General features: G+C 37.6%; 1 protein-coding gene across 1 annotated transcript in view; it reads left to right on the top strand.

Moving 5' to 3' along the window:
* LOC139714441 (focal adhesion kinase 1-like) overlaps positions 1–24,847 on the top strand; it is a 135,578-nt gene that overhangs the window by 108,016 nt on the left and 2,715 nt on the right. Inside the window, exons 14-24 of the mRNA XM_071626147.1 lie at positions 876–991; positions 3,430–3,530; positions 4,545–4,634; positions 6,186–6,390; positions 8,641–8,691; positions 14,019–14,121; positions 17,047–17,274; positions 21,525–21,641; positions 22,481–22,546; positions 22,978–23,169; positions 24,497–24,631. Coding sequence (XP_071482248.1) covers positions 876–991; positions 3,430–3,530; positions 4,545–4,634; positions 6,186–6,390; positions 8,641–8,691; positions 14,019–14,121; positions 17,047–17,274; positions 21,525–21,641; positions 22,481–22,546; positions 22,978–23,169; positions 24,497–24,631 — 1,404 coding nt within the window. The remainder of the gene's footprint in view (positions 1–875; positions 992–3,429; positions 3,531–4,544; positions 4,635–6,185; positions 6,391–8,640; positions 8,692–14,018; positions 14,122–17,046; positions 17,275–21,524; positions 21,642–22,480; positions 22,547–22,977; positions 23,170–24,496; positions 24,632–24,847) is intronic.

Raw genomic sequence — 24,847 nt, forward strand, 5'->3', positions numbered from 1 at the left:
TCTTCTATCTTGAACACCCAATCATGCATTCTTACGTGAAACTGCTATGTCATCATCCTCATTCTTGTGATTTGTAGTGAATTTGGACTTATTCCTCATTTCAATAGCCATTAATTCTGAAACTCTGTACCCAGTATGACCAATTTATAGATGTTCAAATGCTTAAAGGTGCATGGTCCCGGTGTTTTAGTCAAATGCATACACGGGCGCACAGCGCAAGTTTCCTATAGAGACCTATGCTATCGACTTCTCTTGGGCGCTTACGCTTTGGCCTACTTTCCCGAGTCCGAAGAAGTCCGATCCACTGTGTCAGTGATCCGATGACAGTTCGGCTCATGATTCGGCTCAGGAGGATGACAGCTTTAGCAAATTTCTTTTGTGATGTCATAATAAGAAGCACATATGCACGCACCCTGGCATTACTACAGACTGCGTGATGCGCAGAGAAGACAACGAAGGCAACGTTACTTAGCAACACCTACGCGCTTTACTCTTGATGACAGCTCGATTTCGGCAATCTTTGTATCAATGCTAACGGTGATCGACAGTAGCATCAACAGCGCCATCTACACTACCAGGACTATGCCCCTTTAAGTCTGAAAATCATTTTGAAGTCTCCTTTAAGCTAACCGAGTCAGACTTGGTGAAAGGGTAGGCAACAGTGTATTGTGAGCTTATCAGATAAAATAAGATTGGGCACTTGATGTGTTAAAGGTGAGTCTAATACCAATCAGAATATGATGCAGGATTGTCATCAAGATTGTCATCTCTAGCTAGCTTCTCTCAAGAGAACATTTATATACAGTCAGGTGATCATGGTTTACACAGCCTGTGAATCACTATCTAATGCTAGATATGAATCACATTTCTCCTAGATGAGGATGTTTCTGCAGACGCACAAGGAAGAGTTGACATTAGCGTCCCTGATATTGTACGCCTACCAGCTGAGCATGGCCCTTTCCTATCTAGAAAGCAAGAAGTTTGTTCACAGGTGAGTTTGATTTTGTAAAGTAAAACGAGATAAAGGTGGATCTGCTCCTGCTCTCTGTGTGGAAAACAGTTGGAATGATTTTTTTAGCTCACCTGAGCCAAAGGCTCAAGTGAGCTATTGCGATCGCTCTTCATCCAGCGTCCGGCGTCCGTCATCCGTCATGCGTCAACGGCGTCCGTCGTGCGTAAACTTTTACATTTTCATCTTCTTCTTGAGAACCCCTTGACCGATTTTCACCAAATTTGGCAGGTAGCATCCCTAGGGGGATAGGATCTCAATTTGTTCAAGTGGACACCATTCCCTACCTGGGGGGCCCCCAGAGGGGTTCAAGGCCCCCCCCCCCAAATTAAGGAATCTTAAAAAAATCTTCTTCTCTAGAATCAGAAGTGATAGAGCTACATTAATACTATGAATTAGTACATTGATGACTGTAGTTTCAAGTTTGTTCATGGCGGAATCAGGGGTGCCCTCCTTGGGACCCAGGGGAGGGGGTGGGGAGCGGTTCTAATGTTGCCCAAATTGTACATTTTCATCTTTTTCTTGAAAATGCCATTATGAATTTCCACCAAGGTTGGCAGATAGCATCCCTAGGGGGAAAGAATCTCATTCCCATCAAATGGGCACCATGCCCCAACTGGGGGCCCCAGGGGCCCCCATGGGGCCTAAATTTGGACCGAAATTGTAAATTTTCATCTTTTTCCTGAAAACCCTATCACTAATATTTACCAAACTTGGCAGGTAGCATCCGTAGGGGGATAGAATCTCAATTCCATCAATTGGGCACCATGCCCCACCTGGGGGGACCCAGGGGTCCCCCCCCCCCCCTCCTGTAAGGAATCTTTACAGATTTTCTCTAGAACTGGAAGTGATTAAGCTAAGTTAATACAATGAGTCAGTATATTGATGACTTTTGTTTCAAGTTTGTTCATGGGAGAATCAGGGGTGCCCTCCCTACCCCCCCCCCCCCCCACCCCCTTGGGACCCAAGGAAGCGGGATGGGATGAGGGAGGGGTCCAAATGCGGGCCTAAATTTTCAGCTTTTTGCTGAAAACAACACAAAGGATTTTCATCAAACTTGTCAAGTAGCATTCCCATAGGGATAAGATCTCAAAGTGTTTGAATGGGCACCATGCTTTCCTTGGGGGCCCCAGGGGGTCCAAACCTCCTAAATTAATGAATATTAAATAATATGTTCTAATCAAAAGTGATAGAGCTTTAAGTCTTTTTTCCCAAGCTGCATAATCCAACATTCTATAAAGTACAGTGTACTTGGCAGCTATTTTTACCAGTGTGATGGAATATGTCAATGGACACCATGCCCCCCAACATAAGTTTCCAATGTTCTCAGGTAAGAGTTTGCAAGAATGCATGGAAGGTGAACTTGCGATACTCAGGTCAGCGCGTGACCCGCGGGTCTCTTATTACAAGAAAGAGTTTTAGGGGATGTTCACAATTACCAATGACAATTATATTAACTCAATTGCCAGTGACAATGAGATATGACATGCTTGTGTATTATCTTCATAAATCACAAGTGAGCAAAAATGGTCATAAGATATGTTCTGTCTGTTTCATTGCTTTCATTTGTGATCACCAACCACAAAACCATCAAATAAATTCAAGCCAGGATTTTGGGTTTTCAGCTCAGATATTAAATGTTGATTAAAACGTTATGTTAACTTGTTTTTTAAACTTGACAAGTTTAAAAGATAAAAAGATTATAATACACTTTTTTTCTGGATTTTTTGTTAGTGTTGTGCCTGATATCTGCTAACTGTGATGTACTATTAAGCCAGCAGACATACTAAGAAATTTTCGACAATTCTGAAAAGGTGTATCATTTCTCGGGATTTTAAAAGAATGTTCATTCCAGTTACAATGTATTGTTACTACAGCCTTTCACACCAATACCTCACAATGCATCTGTAACACCCACTCAAATGACTCAAGTCTGGCTACCTTCTTCATCACCTTTGTACTTTCACTCACTGAGTGAAGTGGTTAAAGAACATCTATATAAAAAGCAATGAATTCCTTTTTGAGCTGGAAGTTTTCCCAGCATGCTTCTTGAAAGGGAAGATACTCATGACAGTCATAGGTGACTCTTTTGCATGCTGCTGTTTGTCATTACATTATACAAAAATATGTTTGTGAATTTAAGTGCATTTGTAGAATATTATTCATGTTGAAAAGTACATGTTATATTTTTCAGCTGGGATGCAGTGATAGAACAATGCAAATTTTGCAAGATAAAGGCAACTTTGGCATGTTTGCTGTAGAGCATGTATTTTGTTCTAATATGCAGCTACTTCTGCTATTAGTGGAAATGAATTTACCAGTAAGTTATGGCAGCATTAACACATGCAGGCTGTTTGAGTACTGTGAGGAAGAGTCAACAACTGATGGAAGTTGTTTCCATACTTAATTTTGTTTTACAGAGACATTGCTGCAAGGAACTTGCTTGTGGTTGCCAAGGACAACGTGAAGCTGGGAGACTTTGGCCTCTCTAGATTACTCCATGACCATTCCTACTACAAAGGTAACCTTGTTGATGTTTTTTCGAGTACCAAGTAATAAATAACAAGTACAGTCCCCAATGATCAATCATTATATTCATAGGAGCTTTATCCAGATGCGGATATCTTCAGAAACAAACCGACCTACTTGGTGTTATGTGCGATTGACTCTGTGTAGTATAAATGTATCGTAGCCTCCGCTTAATTTGGTAGTGTCTGGCAGAGCATTTCCTACTCGATTAAGCGGAGTACCCGATTAATTGGAAAGCATGTTCATTCATTCACAACGCAGATACATTGTACCACATACTAATAAGACTCCTTTAAGCATCAGACACACTGCATGGTATTTCATTTACAGCAACAGCTTATTTGAAGTCACATAACAGACTTACTTACTAGCAGGATTAGTGTCTGAAGTGTAATTTTCCAAACAATCTGCATGCAGCCCTGAGTCCTCATCAATCCAGGTGTTGGTAGTGTGTGTAGTGCTGGTGCAAGGGTTCATACACGGTATGCATAAATGTGCTTACTTTTACCAGTGATACGGCAAATCGGCCATCCACTGCACATTTAGCATGTTCAAACGTCAACCTAAGCTCTCTATTGACTCTTTGCACCTTACAGTTTCTTCATAATTTATATTTACACAAATTTACTAAAAAAAAATATACAGGCTTTATGCAAGAAACTATGGAAATAGATAAGGTTAATCTGGAAAATTCCTATTTATGCGTAATACCTACCTGATTATCTGGTACAATTAGCATGCATGAGGAACTGTTTTACAGCTTGTAAGTCAATCAAGCGGAGTACCCGATTAAGCGGTACCTGAGTAAGTGGTTCCTGATTAAACAGAGAGTTCTTGGATGAGCAATATCAGCAGCAAGACTGTAAGATTGGTTTATGTGATTTAAGTCAATGATACATGTTCTAAAGTATTCACAAAATGTGTAAATGGATGTATACTAAGACAAATATGTACACTTGTAAAATTTTGCCTTGTAGTATGTAACTCTGTTTTCTTCACTGCACAGCATCCAAAGGTAAACTCCCAATCAAGTGGATGGCACCAGAGTCAATCAACTTTAGACGTTTTACTTCTGCGAGTGATGTTTGGATGTTTGGTATGTACAGTATGTCTGCATTTCTTACTCTACAATTGTTACAGCATTATATATGGCACCACCCTTGAAAACTTGCCAGGCCAGTGTACAAAGAGTGTCCTAACATCCAAATCAGTTTCCCTCTCATCAAATATGAGTAAAGTTTTAAGTATAGACAACAACAAGAAAACTCTGAAGTCTTGACTGACTTTTTTTTCTTTTTTTTTTGATGGCATTAAGCATTTTGTGATGTGTCAAGCATGTGTCTAACACTTATACCAGCAGTAATTTATTTCCTTTATGTCTTAAACAAGAGAAAAGATGTATGAACTTCACCATGATCATAAGTTCATAGAATCGGCAATTATAAGTTTTGAATGAAGAACGTCATCTGGTATCGTTGCAAATATGTCAAAGCAGTTGTTGAAACATTGAGCTGTAATTTGATTTTACTTTCATGGAAAAACCCTGCCACTTAATTTTGAAAGAAAAGGTAAATTTAATGAAAAACAACTGTTTTCATTCAAAGTTGAGCATACCATGCCTGAAAAAAAAACCCCTGAACTTTAGAAATGTGTGCAACAAGACATATTTCATTCATGCACAGAAACATACAGCATTTATGTTATTACCAAAAATTTTATATGGAATCTTGTTACTGCATTCAAACTTCATGTAATGACTGCCTTTATATGACTGTTCAGTGCAGAAATCATATTTAATGATTTTTTTTTTTTGTTCTCAGAAGACATTTTTATTTTGGTTTATTCTTTGCAAAAACAGAATTAATTTTCATTATTGCAGTACATGCATAAATGATAAAGAATGCAGGATAGGGACACAAGAATTGAGTAGCATTAGAATATTTCCTAAGAGCCATGCAACTTGTCATTACTTTCCATCCTCATAGAGGGGGCTGTTTATTCAACATGGCATGGTGATACTGCACACATGTATGCCTTGATTTTTGCAGTGTATCAGCACATGCTGAATGGCTGTGGTATTTGGTATTATTTTTCCTTTTTCATTAATTTGTTTATTCTTGGAAGCGGCCAGTGTATTTAAGTGAAAAGAAGCCACAGAGATCGATTTTGAAGATATAGTTACACAGTCTATTTGTTGCATGCATGCATAAACACCTACATTTTCTTTATATGGGATATTCTTGTGTTCTTTAACCCGCTGAGGACGGTTTGATTTCGCTACAACACGCATTTTCCATAGACACCTGCCCGAGTATACTCGGGACTCGTCCTCAACGGGTTAAGATACTGACGAATGCTTTGTCTCTGCTTCACTATTAATGACAAATATATGGCAGTACAACCGTATTAAATATGATAGATCTCATAACTGAGACTTTAGACTGTCATCTTCTTATCATTCCTAAAAAAAAGTATGAATGTGTTCAAAGGATCCTGTGTATTGTATTATGTAAATACTACAAACTTCTTTCCAATGTTTCATACTTAATAAAATTTTACATGTTGATATGTTCCCATAAAAAGATTTTTCTTTTTCAAAGACTGAATCATAATTTCCCAGGTAATGATACATTTATCTACTGTATAGGTGTGTGTATGTGGGAGATTCTCATGTATGGAGTCAAGCCGTTCCAAGGAGTGAAGAACAATGACGTAATTGGTCGGATAGAGAATGGTGAGCGACTGCCCATGCCCCCTGCCTGCCCTCCAACCCTGTACAGTGTCATGACACTATGCTGGTCCTATGAGCCTTCCAAGAGGCCAAACTTCAAGGATCTCAAGACAAGATTACAGTGAGTTACATATACAAACTGTATTGTCATGAATGTCCTAGCATGCTTTCTTCTAATCAGGAATGTTGACCATGACATTTTTTTTTTTAGTTTGAGGAACTCTGAAAGTGTAGTGATGTAGGTGTTTTTGACAGCATTCTCTGCCTTTGAACACAAAGGATGCTTGGCAACTCATGTGTAGATTTTAACATGTGAAGAAGGTAATGTTAGTTACTGTAACTATTGAAAAGATATGAAATGTTTAGAGACATAATGGCTACCTATCGTGGCATTCCATATATCCTTGGTTAGACCAATGCTGCTATTCCGACCACAAAGACTTTGCATTCAAAGAAAATTTCTGTCATTTTCTCAGCTGATGATATTCTATGTGGACTATATTCTAATATTTGGTCATTTCGTCTGAAACAGGTCATTTATTTGAATAACTCTTCAGATTAGCCCTAGTTTGATAAACAAACCAATAGTAAAGCAATTATCATATAGCTTTCAGTTGAAGAAATGTGTCCTTGCTGATACTGGAATTTGAATATATTTTTGTTTTAAATAATCATGAAAAATTGCTGTGGATCATTTTCCTGGTGCCCATCATTATGTATCGGTAGTGGTTTCATGTTAATTTTGCACTGATACCTTGTACGCAGTAAAATACACACAGCCAGTCTGATTGTAAGCTTGCCATTTGTTGTAAACACACTTTCTTCTGCTTGCTGTAAAATTTCTTGCATGCACATGAATATTTTTCATGCTGCGAGTTTGGTAACATACCAGAATATAAGTTCGTATGGCCACATATCCAATATGAGAATATGACCATAAAGGGCAAGTATTCTTGAGTGGGAAGTTCAGGTTTTGACAATGATGCATCATCAAATTAATCCTAGCTGTAGGTGTGTAAAATCTATTCTAATTGTGCTGCTTGTTTGACTACATGTACACGTAGCTGCAAAGTCAGGTCAAAAGAAGGGTGATATAAATGGAAGACAGAGAGATGAAATGTGATGCATGTAAAACATTTCACAGAGTAAACAGTTATCACTGTGTGCTCTTCATGTGAAGTACAGTCCACCTTCTGGTGTATTTACGTACTGTTTCTTACATGCACTTTGAAGCAGTCAGTAAGGCAATTATGTATGATTTACATGTTCTTCACTGCATGACTCAAAGTTCCAAAGAGTCACAATTACCTTGACTGTCATTAGAGACATAGACCTTCTGATTGAATTTAATGTCAAATAGGGATGCTTTGTAATATTGTAAATCTAGAGCCGTATGATGTGGTTTTGTAAGTGACTATTCATTGCTTATTTTCACAACAATGCAATGGTTTCCAAGGTGAATTTCTGATGCAAGGTATGCACAGAGGGAAACACTTTTACTAAATAAGTTCTATTAGGCAACTTATTAGAGGATGACGTACATACAGGGAAGATTCTCAACAATTCAAAAGATTATTGGTCATACGTGATCTGCTGCGGAAGTGGATGTTTATTGTTTACCCCCGTCATGTCGTGACATCATCATGCCAGTAGAGGCCCAGGATGGGAGAGAGTGTCAAAGTGTCACAAGTAGAGTGAAAGGAATGATGTCATTTCCCACTGAGGCTGTCACCTCCAGTGTGTTTGTCTGACCGCTGTGTCCTCATCACTCATAGAGATGTGTGTCCAACTCAATATCTTTCTGTCAAATCTTTCTGTCAATGAACATTAATTGTTTAACTCGAGAATATACATAAAGTCGGACATACACACTCTGTGCTACATACACCAAGGAAGATGCAGAGTTTTTGAAATGGTTCCTATTCAAACATGCCATTTAATATCGTCAGTTTTAATCTACTTGATTTTGCATGCAGCGAAGTGCTTGCTGAGTATAATAGTTTATGATCATTTGGTAGATGGTAGGGTGCACTGTCATTCTCTTCCTTGATTGCACATTTGTATATGATGTTAACAGAAATACACCAATTCTTCATTACCATTACATGTATGAGTGGATTTATAGGTCATGGAGGTGATAGTAATGTTGATAGTGAGGATGACACCAACAAAAATGCCAAAATTTTCACAGTTAAAGGTATTTGAAGACACTGATACAAATTTGATGAATATGACTGTTGTGTGGTCCATCTTTATATACAGTTTGTTATTCATTCTGGTTGCATTATCTACTGTATGAGGAGGAATGCATTATTGGCTGTATTTAGATAATGTGTACCTTGCCTCTTCATTGCATATATTATATCTTGAGTGCTATGAGGAAAGAATGCCTTCTATTGGCTGCGAATCAATCAGTTCCATGGTAAGTGGGAAGCGTAAGTTTTCTGAGAACACATCATACAGGAAATTATGCACCCTTATGAGTTTAGGCTTGGGACTCTCAATTTTCCCCATCATAAAATTATCATTTTGTTCAGCAGCTTTTGCAATATACTTTGCTTATCTATTATCTTTTGTTTGCTTTAACATATTGCAGATATTCTCATTTGTTCATATTAATTTGTTGAGTTGATAAAATTTGATGTAGAATAAAATGAGTGAATATGCAGGAAGAGAAGCACTACCTTTCTACCTCAAAATGTGCCCTTGCCAAAATCACATTTAAGACATGTTAAATAGTTGTATGTAGAAATCAATATGTTAACACTGCAAATAGTACAATCTACAATGCACAACCACGTTAGGCCACTACCATAGCAGAGCGTAACAAACTTTCACACACTCAGATTTTCAGTCACAAAATGAAGAAAAAATGTCTGTATTATTACTGAACCTTTTATACTCAATATCCTGAGATACATTTACTGTCAATTTTATTTATGTATATTTGCTAAATTTCAGATGGACTGCCATGCATTACTTTGCTTTGCTCTTGCTTATGAATGGTGAAACTTGACACAAAACCTCCTGAGCAGCCTATAAATGTTTCAGTTGGTGCCATCTAACAAATACACTCACACACACAAAGAGGAATTTGACTATGTATATTTTCAAACATATTTTTTATTGCACTCTGTTTCGACAAGGCGTTATAACTTCCTTTCATACACTTCAGTTTGGGAGCAAAACTTTAGTTTCTAGAGTTCTTGCTTTTTGTTACTATTGTATGCGGGATATGAAATCTAGGCAGATGGGGGGGGGGGGCGGTACCGTGTACATCGAGACTGACGTAGAAAATCATAATCTCATATCATCTCATCATCATGAGGAGGTGTGCAGGGTGAAAAAAGATTGACCGTGAGGTTATGTGTGATATCCCATGATCCTGATGAATCTGTGTTGAGTGTATTATATAGATTGCAAGGCTTTGTGGTTTAGTGAGGAGTTAGAGGGGCATGATGTACTGTTTGTTGGTGTGAAACCCTTGGTATTGTTAAAGATGTAATGAATCTACTTTAAAGAAGGAATGGAGTCGTATACATGTATACATATATTTGCATAAATTTGTCATGGAAAGAAAACATTAATTACACTGATAACAAACTAATGTTTATATTAACAACAGTCCCAGAGTTTGCATGATTTAAACTTTCAATCAGAATATTCTTATAGTGATTATTTTGATCTTGAACTTTTTCAATTCATTGGTATTTCAAAGAACCATGTTTAAAATGCAACACCTAGCTGCTCATGCAGCTACCAAAATTCATATCAAATCCTTGTGATCAGCAAGTGCTTTGCCCATACAAAATGTGCACTTCCTGTTTATTGAGCTGCCATTGTTGACTCTGCTTTGGCAACACAAGCCCTACTGCAGTCAGTACTTCATTTGTGTGTGTGCCTGTATGTGCACATGCACAGTTTGCAGCTCTTAACTGATACTTATCTGCTTTTTGATGATATGAATGGTCTTTTTTCAATGCATGTTTTACTATTTTTTTTTTTTAAATAGCAGAGGAAAGTTCACAACAGAAAAGTATTAACTTGCTCATTTATACTAAGTTCTAATGCAATGTAAGGACACCAAAGCCATTGATTTGCACTAAAAAAGGAAGTACAATACACACTTTATATAGACTAGAACATATACTGGTACTCCCAGTAGCACCATCAGAGAAAAGTTGTTCATTTTAAGTACCAGATTTACCTAATTGGCTGCAGTTTTAAAGAAACCGCCATAAATTAAAAACTGTGAAAATGGGAATGCAAAACAAATTTGTTTCCCTATACATGTACATGGACAGAACTGAGTGAGTACTGGCATATTGTACATTCTTTATTTCACATGTTTATTGAACCTGATGAAGTGGAGAGCCAGATAGCAAGTCTTGGCTTTGAGTTATTCTTATTTTTTAGTTTTCTTTTTTAAACTCATTCCAATACTTTTTAGTCATGGTGCATGACATGTTTGCCATGTATTTATATTGTAGCTAACATCAAATTAAGTTTAGTTATGGCTTATGTCACGTTGAATGTAGTCTGCAAAACATTTCTTGGCTGAGTGAAAATGTATTTCATCTTCTCTCTATATATATATCAAATAAGGAAGTGATACTTATTGAATTGCCATGAAAAACCCAATGCAAATTTATTTTTGTAACACCACAGGGTGCTACATAAGCGCATGCCCGATTGCCCGGGGCAAGTGAAAAATCAATTTCGGGCAAGTGTTTTTGAACAATGAGAACAAATGCTTGCCCGAATTGGGCAAGCAGAAAGTTTTGAAGCCACCTTTTCTTTCACTTATTCCCCCAGTAAACCCACACAAGTCAACTCTACAGAAGCCCAAAGATAATGGCTGTTTCATGATACATCACATGTTATATTTCATTTCAGCAACTGTCAAACACTAACCCTTGTTCACAACATGAACAAGCCCCATTACAATGCACCAACAATACTTGATCAGACCAAGTCTGTTACTCCATTGTGTTTAAGGGTGCAAATAAGTGTGTGCCATTTATTTAAATGATTGTGATTTATTAAGCCTTTGACTAACACATGATTTTCAATATTATTTCCTTATATTTTGAACTTCCTTGTTGGGCAAATAAGATTAATGTTCGGGCAAGTGTTTTGCAGCAAATTTGAAAATCTGCTTACCGGACTGGGCAAGTGGTAAAATAAAGTTATGTAGCACCCTGCACCATTAAAGGCATTTATAAATAAATGGTCCATGATACACTGCCCTCTGTCATGTAAAATGTTTGTGAACCTTTTTCATGGTAATTCTTGAGAACTGACATTGAAATACTTGTTTACATCATTTTTTAAAAATAATTTTCAAGAGGCTAGGTATGGGCTGTTTACCAAGTTATGATGTGTGAATCTATTCAACAAAGGTGGAGGCAAATCTGTTGCGAGTGCCGTCAGCACTGAAACTAATAAGCTCTGATTCATGCTGTGGTTTCAGCTGCTGTACCATGGAAACACGTTACACCTCAGTCCCACAGCTGTCCCGAGGGGAGCTGTCTCAGTATGGGCTGCTTCTTTTACGTAGAAACTTATGTAATACTTCCTGTGTATGCATGATGTCAATAACATCCTATATAAGATGACGTGGAGCTGGCAGCTATAAGAGTGTGGACAAAGCAGGCCATCCTTCAATCCATCCCGATTCTTGGATTCAGCAAACTTCTGCTACCTATCCTCTCTTACTGACCATGAAACTGGTGGGAAAATACTTTCCCTGAAATTGGTAGCAAATTCAAGTAACTTTGTGATTTTATATTTGACATATGTAACTGCTTGTGGGAACATTTCTTGGATCCTGTTGCAGTATCTAATCTATATATCAGCAGTGACATCATTTCCTTGGGTTGAACTTGGGAATAGCCAGTTTGCTAAACTCCAAAGCTTTCGAGGAATTCAAAAATAAAGCAGTTACCTTTTGACTGGACAGCAGGTCACTGGAGTATAAGGGAACTTGTCATGCACCTGATAGCTATCAGAGCTATTATGTGAGAGCCGCAGTTTTCTGACTCATCTCGCTTCACCACAAATGCTCATTGTGGCACATATTTTCTGTAACAAGCAATAGAACTGTCTCTCCTGTCAAGTGAGGACCTTCCAGAGTACCTTGCTGGTATACAATCCCTGTTTCATCTCAAGCGTCTTCTAATCTGCTTGCTGAGCTTTGGAGATTTCATCACTATGGTCTGGTTGTTGAGTTGTTTGGGAGTTCAGACTGATGAGGATTACAGTTTTCTCCCCTTTGAGGAGTGGTATCGCTGGCAGTCTGTCCCTTGCATGTGTGAACACTGGTTAGTTTGTCTCAAGATTTTCAGCCTGTGCAGGCATAGTTATGATCAGGGCTTGGCCCATGATGGAGATGGTGATACTAGAACATGTCATATTTAGACTGTTTATTTCTACTCTAAAGTGAGGGAATATGTGGTTGACATTTGTTGGGGGGGGGGGGGGGGAATATTTTATGCTGAATACATGCAATTTTCCCATTTCTTAACCAAAATGTGTTTGTTTCTCTGTTTTATTGTGTATGCTCTTGATCTTGAGGGTGGCAGCCCTGTGTAAATGATGATGAAGTATTAGGGTAATGAGAATGTTGACTCAGATAGATGGTAGAATTAGTTTTATTGTCTCCTTTCGAAGGATTGTAAAACATCTGAGGGTAAACATGCAAAAGACATTTTCTCGTGAACATTCACAAGCATTGTGTGATACTTGTTTCCTAACTATACTATTAAATTTCTACAGTAATTTGTTATAGTGAATCATAGACTATTTACCTTGTATGTATCAACATAATTTTATAAGAAATTTGTAACAATTGTACTAACACTGTATTCATTGATTGCATATTGATATCTTCTTTCCAAGCACCTGTACAACAGCACAACGTAACATTCGAGCAATGCATTATTTTTCCTTTGTCTTGTTTACCAATACATGCAGTTGAAAGAAAATTAAATAATACTTTCAGTTGGAAATGCACTAAACTATGTCATGCATATATTTATGCTTTTCAATCAGTTTATCCATTTAATATTATTGATTTACTCAGTTTATTTCTATAATCTAACACACATTATATTGAATACGAAAAAAAAAAAGCTGATGATTGATATGTTGCTATGACAATATTTCTGATTCACTGCTGTTGCATTCTTCACATCAGAAAAATCAAATGCTACAAATGTATGTAAACTTAAGTGCTTTTAAGTTAGGAATTCCTTTGTCACTGTGCATGTGATAGGTACAATTTATTGTTGAATTGATATATAATGTATATATATATTTTATTCTTTTCTCTCTTTTTTTTTTAAGGGGAGGAAAATTTGCAATCATTCCTATTCATCTCAATGTTAGTTACCAATCTTGATATATTCCAAATTTGTTATACTTTGTAGCTTGTATTGAGTTTATGCAAACTAGATCACAGTCTGTATGCACTTCATGAGCTCATGACTATTGGGTCATTGCTTCACAATATTGTAATCTGCTGAGTCTGATGTCTTGCTCTTCAATATAAAAAATACCAACTAGGTATTTCTTTCCAGAAAACAGATATGATTACTGTATAGATGTTTTCGTAAAATTTGTCTCAGACCTATGAGATTCTGTAATAGTATGAAGCTGAGATGAAGGCACTCTCTAGAATGTTGTTGATGTTGAATTCGTCCATGTATCTAACACCTTGTTCCTATTAACTCTTGTTTGTGATAAAAGTGAAATTCTGGAGGAGGAGAAGGAGCAGGAGGAGGCACTGATGAAACAAGAGAAGAGACGCATACTCTCCACTTGGGGATTCCCTGAGGAGCCACCTCCAAAGGTAAAGTGCTTTCCACAAATCTGCCACACTGATGCCTTCCATATGCCATACATTTTATGTGTGTATAGTATATGTTTCATGATCGATGCTTTTGTTTTAGAGGCCTTTCAGTACCACCATTTCTTACCCAAATGCCCACTTGTTATTGTGAAGTGAAATTTTCCAGAATCACCATGAAAATTCATATCATGAGAAGTGGCATTATATGTTAATCAGGCGTGATATTCTGTAGATTTAAATACGATTTCAGATTTTTTTTTTCTCTAAAGTCTGTACACATTTTTCAATTTTCGTGTATTAAAATCACCTGAAAATTTTGATTTCCGATTTTTTTTTCCCAGAAAATGTCAATACCATCCCCGGTTATTATTTACAGGTAGTTATTAACTGGAGAGAGTTGTGGGCCATGGGGTCATAGGTCAGAGGTTAAGTGCAAACAGCGCAAATGTGACCCTGCACCACAAAACAAACAAAAAGTCGCCAGACATGGATTTTTAGTTAAGGGCATATTCTGAAATAGCAGACTCTAAGCTTTAGGACTCCCCTAACCTATCTAAATACTGGAAAGAAAGCACACACTCTGGAAAAGTGTGAACCGAGAAAAGAGATTCTGAAATACAGAGTCTATTCAAGCACTTCATCTTTACCAAGCCGTGCTAGCTGTGCGATGAAAGGGACAAAACACCTGATGTAAACCACCTGAGCAACAACAATGAAGGGATTTTCACATTAAGCTGAAATTTGGCATGTTCCATTAACACATTCTGTCCATGATTAATGCGAGCTTTCAAAGCAGTAGCGATATCCTTTTAGAAGTTATTAGTCTTGAAATTGAAGAGAGTGCTTGGGATTTCAAGAAATGAAAAGGGACCTCTAAAACATACCTGATCATTCTACTCTCCCCCAAAAAGGGTTGCAGAAAAAGTGCTAAAAACATACTTTCTCATTCATGTAATGATCCCAAATTAAAGCATAATGTAGAAGAAGGATAGCTCTCTCAGAAAATATGAACAACTCAAGATTGACTCAATTGACCCATTTCTCCTGTTTTGAACTCTCACGTAAATCAAGGGGTGGGACTTTTTGTTTGTTTTGTGATGCACGGTCACAAATGCTCAAATTTCACTATTCATCATATTTTTTCAAATGATTTAGGGTTAATTTATGCATTTTGTGTGTAATGTTAAACCATTTATTTTGAGGAAATGAAATCTCTTGTTCAAGGAATGTATGATATATCCACAATGTAGCCACTCTAAACATTTCAGGGCTGTGCCATCAAAGTGTCAAACATGTCATTTTGATTCCTTGCCAATCGTGTGTCTCACAGCATCAAGGTGTACTTAAGTCAAACTGTATGCATGCCAGTCAACTTAAGGACATTTCTAGATTGAGTAACAGATCTGCTGGAGAAACCATTCCCAGCCAGCAGCAATCTTCTGAAGATGCTGTGTTGGATGGCCTGTGTGCCCCACATGTAGCAAAGAGTGTTTATGAGGCATCCCATAATGCAAGCTGGAGGACTGACGGGTGTTTCATGTCAGGCAGAAATAAAGAAAAAGAAGTGTGATGCTCGTCAGTACCAATCCACAACACTGTTGGTCAGAAAGTATAGTACCTTGAATACACTCACTATTCTGGTGTTGATTTTGTACCATAGATCTACTATCATACTATGTGCTTCATTGCATTCAAGGAATCAATATGGCAGACTGGTGCCTGTATACATAATTATACAAGTTGTACACATAATTTTGATTTAAAGGATATTCCAGTGTGTCTTGTGCAGTTGCACACAAAATTACACTAAATCATCTACATGAACATAATGTGTGTGTGTGTGTGTGTGGGGGGGGGGGATACTATTGTGCCCTGTTGTAATCCATCCATCCATCCATCCGTCAATCAGTCAATCAGTACATTGTACACATTTTGATCAGTGATGCCCTTCAACCAGATTCCTAGTATCACCTCAAAGTGTACATCAGAAGTTCTGTAGAGGAAGTTGTCCAGGAAATGTGACCCCTAGTTTGTTGCAATGCCCGAACAGTCAAAGCTCTGGAAGAGGAAGTTCACTTGAATTCTGGGAGAAGGGTTGTTTCTGTTCTGGAAATGACAAATGACCGGAAGTGGTTCAAGTTGGTTTTCCTAACCTTCTGCACATGATCTACATGATAAAACAATAAGAACAAAATGAATGGTACTGTGTTGAATCAGTTGAACACATCCGGAATTGCTTTGTGTCAACTTTATGTGTAATAGTGCACAGCTCTGTAATTTGCAATCAGGGATTAATCACCTTTACCAAACTTGAGCAGATTGAAACAATTGCTGCTTGGTGACATAGTTGTGCATCTTTTCTGTATAAGGCGTTAATAGGATATATTGTTAATTAGGTTGTAAAGATTATGAAGTCATGATTCTGCCATTGAGGCTTAAAAATAAACCAAAACAGAAAAATTCTATTAGAAAGATAATGATTTAATTGTCGCAACCCAGCTTCATTAATGTGATACTGTATTTATTCAAGTGTTCAAGTACATTCATAACAGCTTGGTATAAATCCTCTCAGATCACATTGTTGTTACTCTTTTTTATTCGTTTTAATGGAGTGGGTGATTCCTGATCTGCCGATGTAATCCTTTGATTTCATTTACAAGGCCATAGCTCTCTTCTGATAGACATTTTTTTCCTTCTGTGTATTTGGTCAGAAAGTGTAGTTTCTAACATTTGTCAAATACATTTAGATATAATGAAAAAGGTAGAAGGAATAAACAATAATTGGTCAGCAGTCTTCACCACTAGTGATTTCTTTTTGGTGAGTGTATGTGTTATCTTATTTATTTTGTTTCTCTTTACTGTGTGGTCTTCCCTGCCCTCCTTATGTCCTCATTTTGGCCTGTCTCACCCATGGTCCCTACACAGCCATCAAGACCTGGCTTCCCAAACTATGCCAATACAGGCAATTTACTGTCCAACCAGCTCCCCTCGAGCCATTACCAAAGTACCACCAAAGTCCTACCACCCCCTCTCTCCTCCTCTACCACAATCACCACATCCTCCCCTAATACCAACACTCTCAAGGGCCCCTATTACAGCCCAACCCCGGGCTCCAATGTCATACCGGACCTGCTCAGGCCCATGAGCAGTGAGGTAAGGAACAAGAAACGTTGCATGCAACGTTGCTTGATGCATATTGCTGTCATTATTGTTAGAAGCCTGTGAATTGCATGTCCACCCATCGAGTCTGTACAATGATGTTGCAGTTTTCCCATGTAGGTTGTGTGCTTTTAATGGTTAGAATAGAAATAGTTGATTTGCAATGTGCTGTAGAGATTCTGCTGCATGAGTGTAATAGACCCCCTGTGTCAACATGAATTTCCAGGGCCTCTCTGTGCCCTTATAAATATCTGCTTCTTTCCTCTTTTAGTGTTCATTCATGTTTCTGTAGCATATGATGATAATTCGGCAGAGCCTTTGAGGTGGAGTATTTGGTCTGTACCTAAAAACATATGTCAAGCATGTTGTGTTTTCAGCATTGTATTCTGGTGTTTGAGAAAAGGCACTACATAATCATTTCTGACAGTATGAGGCTCTTTGATGTGTACTTGCTATCACTATCTTGTGAGGTGGTAAAGCTATGCCAAGTCCTGCTCACTTGATGACATTATTAGGTGATATCAGTCACCATCACTTTTTTCCCCTCTGCAATTTCTTTCTTTCTTTTTCTCTTTTCTTTGTTGTCATTACAATCTGACAATAAGCCCCCGAAGAAGTAGGTGCTTTAAAAAAAGAGAAGAGAAGAAAAACCAAAAACAAAACCAAAAATCACAAATCACATTTCTGTAGAGAAAATGATCTTTCATAAAACTGCAAGACATGGTAGATATAAAAAGCAGTACATTTTCCTCATCCTTGCAGACAAAGCTTTCCTGTAAGATTTGATATTTGGTTTTTTTTTTCAAGGTAATGTATGAAATAAGAAATTATATAAATCGTATAAAATTCTGTAAACCAATCTGCAAATTATTTTTCAGAAAAATAACCATAAAATGATATTCATGTCACTCAAGCTGCTCTTCAGAGTGGATATGAAATGATAAGGCAGGATTGGTCAGTTTGATATACAATGACTGGTTATAGAAGTGACTGCCAAATTTTGGCCAAGTGGTTTCAGCAATAGGGGGGCAACCACATTCAGAAAACTGCTTTGTTACTCTTGTTATTTTATGGGTTACTTTACTGTTGTATCTTTTCTGCTTTCTGATTCTGTGAATTCTATTTTTTATTGAACATGGATAGCCATCTTCTCACTTTAAATTTCTCATAATTGATGCCTTTCACTATGTCATGTCCCTGGTACAAAGTAACCATCAACAGAACATGTCTATTTGATTGACTAGGCCTGCCTTGCGCCAGTATATTAGTTGTTTCTTTGTTTTTGTTTGTATTTTTTGTTTTTGTGTAATTTTTAACATACATGGAATTATTAGATAGGACCTGGCAGAATGAAACAACCAAGAAATTTTATCAGTAGTGTTCACATGCAGAACACAATTTGGCTCGGGATTGTGCAGTTTCAATTTAAGGGCATTTTCCTGATCGATGAAGATATTGACCTGCCATCTTTGAGATTGGAATATGTGTGTTACTTGCTTATTTTTAGCTCAGCTTTCAGCAAAAGTTAAAAGTATCTGATATGTGTCACACATACAAGGAGTAAACAGAATAATATGATTAATAAACAACCTCATGAATTTAGCCTTTCTTTGGAGATAGACATATAATTTGTTAGAATGAAAGGACAAAATGCCAATTTTCAGGTTATTCCTATAAATCCCACATGCACAGTGTGGTACAAATCACTGCTCTTTATCCTGAGATTTAGTGATTAAAAACTCCACAATCAGTATTGATTTATCTCTTTTCCTCCACTATTTCTGTGAGAATCCAAACTTCTCAGAGATATATCAGTGAGTTTGAATTTTTAGTTAAAGGCAAATCATAGGCCTACACTTGCATATCATTGTTATTAAAGCTTACAGTCTACTCATCAACACTTTTAAAGTGTTCAGTATAAACCAATATATTAAGCATTTGTGCTAGGTCACAAATGCTGATATGAACTGGTTAAAAGGAGCTGTGATTCACCCAAAACACTGAACAGAACATTGCCCAATGCTCTAAGAGTGCATCAAATTCCTTGACCTCTTGTTCTGAAGTCACAGTCTGTCATATTTGTGTGAGTAGGGAACTAAAAAATGTCTACCTTTCATATGAAATTGCCTTCACTTCTTGGTACAGTATCATGGTAAATGCTGTTTGTGGGAAAGAAACCACTAATGACTCTCTTAGTCATACTCATTATGTTTCAACACATCTCTCCTGATCTATATATATCAAACACAAGTGTGTTGAACTGCTTTGTGGAATCATTGTTTGATCGGATGTATAGTTGTCATTTCACTGTATTTGTACAAGGGAAAGCTGCTTTATTATGTGATCACAGTAATTTGGGTGTGCATGTGTGCATCTAGACACATATGTAACTTTAAAGAATAAAAGCTTGGGTTTGTCAGTAATTTTTTTTTTTTTTGTTAGAGTAGTATCTTGCCAATTTTTTTCTATTCCTGCATACATGTAGATCTGTAATGTGAGTCATTGGTCAGTTTCACATTGAAATATCTGTTCTTGGTACACTATACATATTAGCAATGCTGTCATTTGGTCAGTCCAAAGTACACTCCTTGCCATCATCCCCCCCTCCTCCTTTTCATCACAAATGTCAATCCATCCACAAAGGTAAAATGTGCTAGTATAGATATTAACTAAACATTTGCAACACACTAACCATCAACTTCACAGGCTTACAAGGTAGTCTGTTAGACATTGACTTCCAAGTGGTATGAAGGAAGCATGTTTCTCGAAAGTCTTTAGGATAGATCAATGAAATGAACCATGACAGTCACAGCTACTGGTAATTGTGCAACATGATTTTCACTTTCCTTCATCAACTCTTTAGGGAGACATAGATAAGACAAGCTGAATAATTGTAGTTGGCATCAATATGTCATGAGCTGATCATTATCCAAAAGGTGAATCCACATTTTAGAGCCTATCTGAGGCTAGAAGTAATTCTTGATGGATCTGGTGGATGTATGGAACCATACTCCAATTGATTGGTCAGTCTATGAACTTTGCTCCTCATGGCATCCTGTCCATGATCATTCACTGAAAGGTCATGCAGCCTTACAGCATCAGTTTGGCAATGTGATTGGCTCTCAGTATTGGTTTCTACTGGAAGGTGTTTGCCAGTGTGATTTGACTGACAGTCAACATTGATAGTACTGGTTAGCAATTTTTACATTTAGCAATGGGCATACGAGGAACAGCCTCATGCTCTGTATGTCTGAAGACAGTTTGTTCAGGCACATTTTGTTATTCAATTCAAGTCTGGGCTTTGTACCAAAAGCCTATGGGACTTCAGGATTTTAACACACTTTCACACACTTCATTTTCTTGTTGCCCCAAGGATTGCTTTGTGAAAGATAAGCATAATGGGCTTGATGTACTTGTACAATTAGGATGATTGAGTGATGAATAATAAGCCATGTGGAGTGGCTACCAAACCAAGGGGTTGCTACTGTGATGATGCAAGCTTTGTTTCCATCCATAGTGGCAAGAATGTGTGCATGCTCTGTGAGAAAGTGATTATTGCTTTCATAAGTTTGAATTAGCATAATGGTGCTGAAGTGGAAGTGAAACACTATACTTTATTCAAGGTAATCTGTAAGGAAGTATACATATATGTCATAGGCATGTATGCTGCCATGCATCAAAATGATCATAAGAGTAGCGGAACAAATTGAAGTCATAGTCAGACAACATGTTCTTTGGTGATGGCTGCAGTTCTTGTGAAACTACAACTGACTTGGGAAGAAGGCATAGTTTGAATCATCATTCTCAATTATATATATTTTTTTGACTGGTCATCACCCTGTGCATGAGTAAGATTTCTGAAATAATTTTGTAAAAAGAATACTGTGATTTTAACCAATCAGTATGATGCCATAAGTATCTCCCTATCCTAATTCACTCTGGTACCATGGAGTTGTGTGTGATTAATGTGTATATTAATACCATTAACAGATCTGTCAGTTTTGATATCATCTAATTCTATTCTAATCTGAGCAAGTTTTAAAAGTCTACCTGATTGATGCTGTCTTTTCCCCAGAAAAGACAAGATTGTGAAGTGGGGCTTTGATTTCTTTTGCATGCTGAGAATTACTACATGTCAGTTATCCACAGTGCCTCATGTTTGGAGTATGATGGTGAGATAGAAATGAAAGTCTCTGAATCACCAGCTGATGGCTTATGAATTCATTGTATTGTGTTTCTTTCAGGAGCGGACAGAATCCGAGAGGCAGAATGAGATGGAGCGTATAGAGGAGGCCCTACGCCAGCAGAGACTACAGTCTGAGGCTGACTCACAGTGGTTGCATACCAGTGCACAGACTTTGGTAATTACAGAACTTCACCTAGAACAGTGTTGAATCGTAAATGATTGAAGAGCATAGAGCTCCCCAAGGATCATATAGTTCAGTGAGGGTCAGCTAGAGTATAGAAATTTTGCACACATGTGACTTGACGTATAGTAGTGTAGGACCCATTTTCTGAAAATAGCGTGAGATGTGTTGCAGTGATGTATGAGTACATTATGACTGTAAAATCAGCAATAGACTTAGCGCATGAATTATTTTTTGTAGGTGTATTAATCATCATCAGTGATATTTCTGGTTAATATTGGTCCTATCCATGTACTAAGATGGGAGCATTACCATGAATTCTAATACTGCAGTAGTACAAGAAGTACAGAAGAAATATGACATATATTTCACTAAATTTTATTTTTGTACAACATCAAAAGCTTGAATTGGCTTCTTCAGTAGGCATGAGAAGTTTGATATAAGCCTGAATACATCTAAGTACATTGTAGCTAGTCAAAAGGCTGGTATTTTTCACAATAAAACAGTAAGACCGGGCCCTAGTGAATTTAGCTTATGTATGTGGTGGGAAAGAAGAATATCATCTTTTGTTTGGACTGTACTGTGGAATGACTTGTATTGAGACTGGTTCTCTAAATGATCTTATGGAGATTTTTAATTTTGTGACGAATATTTGTGAGATTACACGGAGTCTGTCAGTATTATGTGGAGTATTGTAATTTGAGGGCTGTAAATCATTATTCTTGACAAAACTTGTGACATTTAATCAATTTGTTTATGATGTAGCTTGAGTAGTAGCCAAGGGTATGACTCCATTACTAATTATTGATGTGTGGATGTACCTTATTAAACAGAGACCAGGTGTAAGCCGCCCAGAAGGAGGAGAGCTCACAGACACAGAAATCAATGGTAACAAAGAGGTAAGCCATCTGTGCTTTTAAAAAAAAAATCATATTTGACTTATTTATTTATTCATGGTTTATTGAAATCATTACTTTCTTTTACTAGAGCCCTGAATTATTTCAACTGAGTGCACCTACAGATTGCAAAAGTCATGAGACAGGAGTTGATATCTCTATTAATCCTTCCATAAAAATGTCCCCAGTTCACAGTGAGACCAGTCAGATTTCCTGAATATCCTTTGTAGAACGCCCAGACATTGGCCATTTATTGCCGTTTGATATAAACCGTAAACCTCAAACATTGTCTTTCAGAAATGATGGACTAGTGTCTTGTGTTTACTGCCTGAGTTATTTTTGTAGAGCTGATATTCATGAGTCAATGATTGTCCTATTTATGCTGCTTTGTACATAGTTTTACAGCCTTGAGATGGTGTCATTCATTCCTGTAGGGCTATGCCAGTGTTGGAGGCGAGACAAGTCAGCCACTCTATGAAGCCTTCAACCAGCAGTCTGGGCCGGGAGGAGTGAAGCCTAGCCTGGCCTCAGATGAGGTCTTCCAAGAAGCTGGACCTCAGGCAGCGGAGAGAAGCAATGCAAGCAAGCCTCAGCAGCCTCCCCAGCCCCTACCCATCAGTTCACAGGTGGGTTTCCTTCACTCTTCACCACCATTATTTTCATTCTGACAAAAATGCTTGTAGCTTTTGGAACAAAGGACAGGGCTAGCAGTCTTAAAAAACTTTGAAAAGTCACAAAAGGTCAAGTATGTTTTCCCTTGCTTGGAAACATCTTGGAAAGGTTCACAACCAAAGAATAATGAAAGAGTTGTGAAATATGATGATATTGAAATTTTGCCTACCTGTTCTTCTAAAGAATGATTTTATGATATGTTTCCATCTGAATGCCAAGCTACTGTTTATCTTCAGTTGCTGCATTTGTTCATATGATGTTGTTTTACAAAAAAGAAAGAAAGAAAGAAAAAAGTCCAAATCATCTAAAATCTCTGATCTAAGTAAAAACAAACCCTGGTTGATTCTTAGCAGGAACCTCAGTTTGCTCCTTTGTATAGATCAAAAAGCCAACATCATACATCCTATGTATCAACTTTCTTGCAGGCTGTACTTCACAATTGTCAATCCCAGTAGGTTTACCTTATATGAGGCAAAATAGTATATATTTATACATCACATTTTGTTCTCAGATAGGGGATTTGACATAGTTTGAAGTCAAGTACAGCAGCAACAGCCATGTCATAATCAAAGGGTGAATTTCAATTTGTATGTTGTTGGGTTTTTTTTTTCAGTGGACATTATTTCTGTTCTTTTACATGCCTACGATTAATCAGTGTTTCATAATTACCTCTGCCAAGGGAGGAGGTTATGTTTTCATTACCGCTGGTTTGTTCGTTCGTTTGTTAGTTAGTTAGCTTGTCCGTGTGCAAAATAACTAAAAAAGTAGTTAACGGATTTTGATGAAACTCGCAGGAAAGCTTTAGAATAATACAAGTAACAGATGACTAAATTTTGGTAGTGATCCAAGAATTTTGGGGGAATTTATGAAGGATTTTTGATATTTTGGCAGGTAGGGTCAATGAACTTGGGAGTTCAGGCTGTGCGTATTTGAGGTTTGCAAGCGAGCATGAAAGTGCGTGCTCTAGTTTCTGCTAGGGCGAGGCGCGCCATGCAGCTGAGGGTTTATGACGTAACAAAGGCTTCTATATTGGGAAATCGGGCAACTTTCAGCACACAATGCTATAAGTACGTATGAATGGAAATCACTGATATCTCTATGGAAGAATAAGATCAGTAGTGGAAATGAGCTGCATGCTTGGCGGAGGTCTGCGCTCTCAGAGTGCTTCTCTAGTTCTGTGTGTTTTTATCAAATTGAAATGTAATGTCTACACTGAATGATGCAGTGACCACTTGCCAATGTTACCTCTATTTTTAAATTTTGTTCTTGTTTGCTGGTTAGATTGCACCAACGCTGGACATGGACCGAACAAATGACTATGTATTTGAGCATACCACACAAGTTGTACGGGCAGTCATGGAGATGGTCAACATGGTGCATGCAGTGAAGTCTGATCAATATGTTAACCTTGTCAGGGTTAGTGTCTAATATTACAATTTCTCTCTAATAACCATGAACATAAGCTTGTCGTGTGTATCCAAGCACTGAAAATTAAGCTTGTCTCATGTACTGTCTGGTATGGAACTTGTCTGTTAATGGGGGTAGAACTTGCAGTAATGATGCTTCTTTATCAGTCCATTAATGTGGTTCTCTATCCTTATTCCATCACTTGTGAAATCGTCTCATTAGTCC

Source organism: Diadema antillarum, unplaced genomic scaffold (assembly GCF_040938485.1).
Source record: "Diadema antillarum isolate AM-2024a unplaced genomic scaffold, OU_Dant_1.0 seq00002274_RagTag, whole genome shotgun sequence".
Classification (NCBI taxonomy): Eukaryota; Metazoa; Echinodermata; class Echinoidea; order Diadematoida; family Diadematidae; genus Diadema; species Diadema antillarum.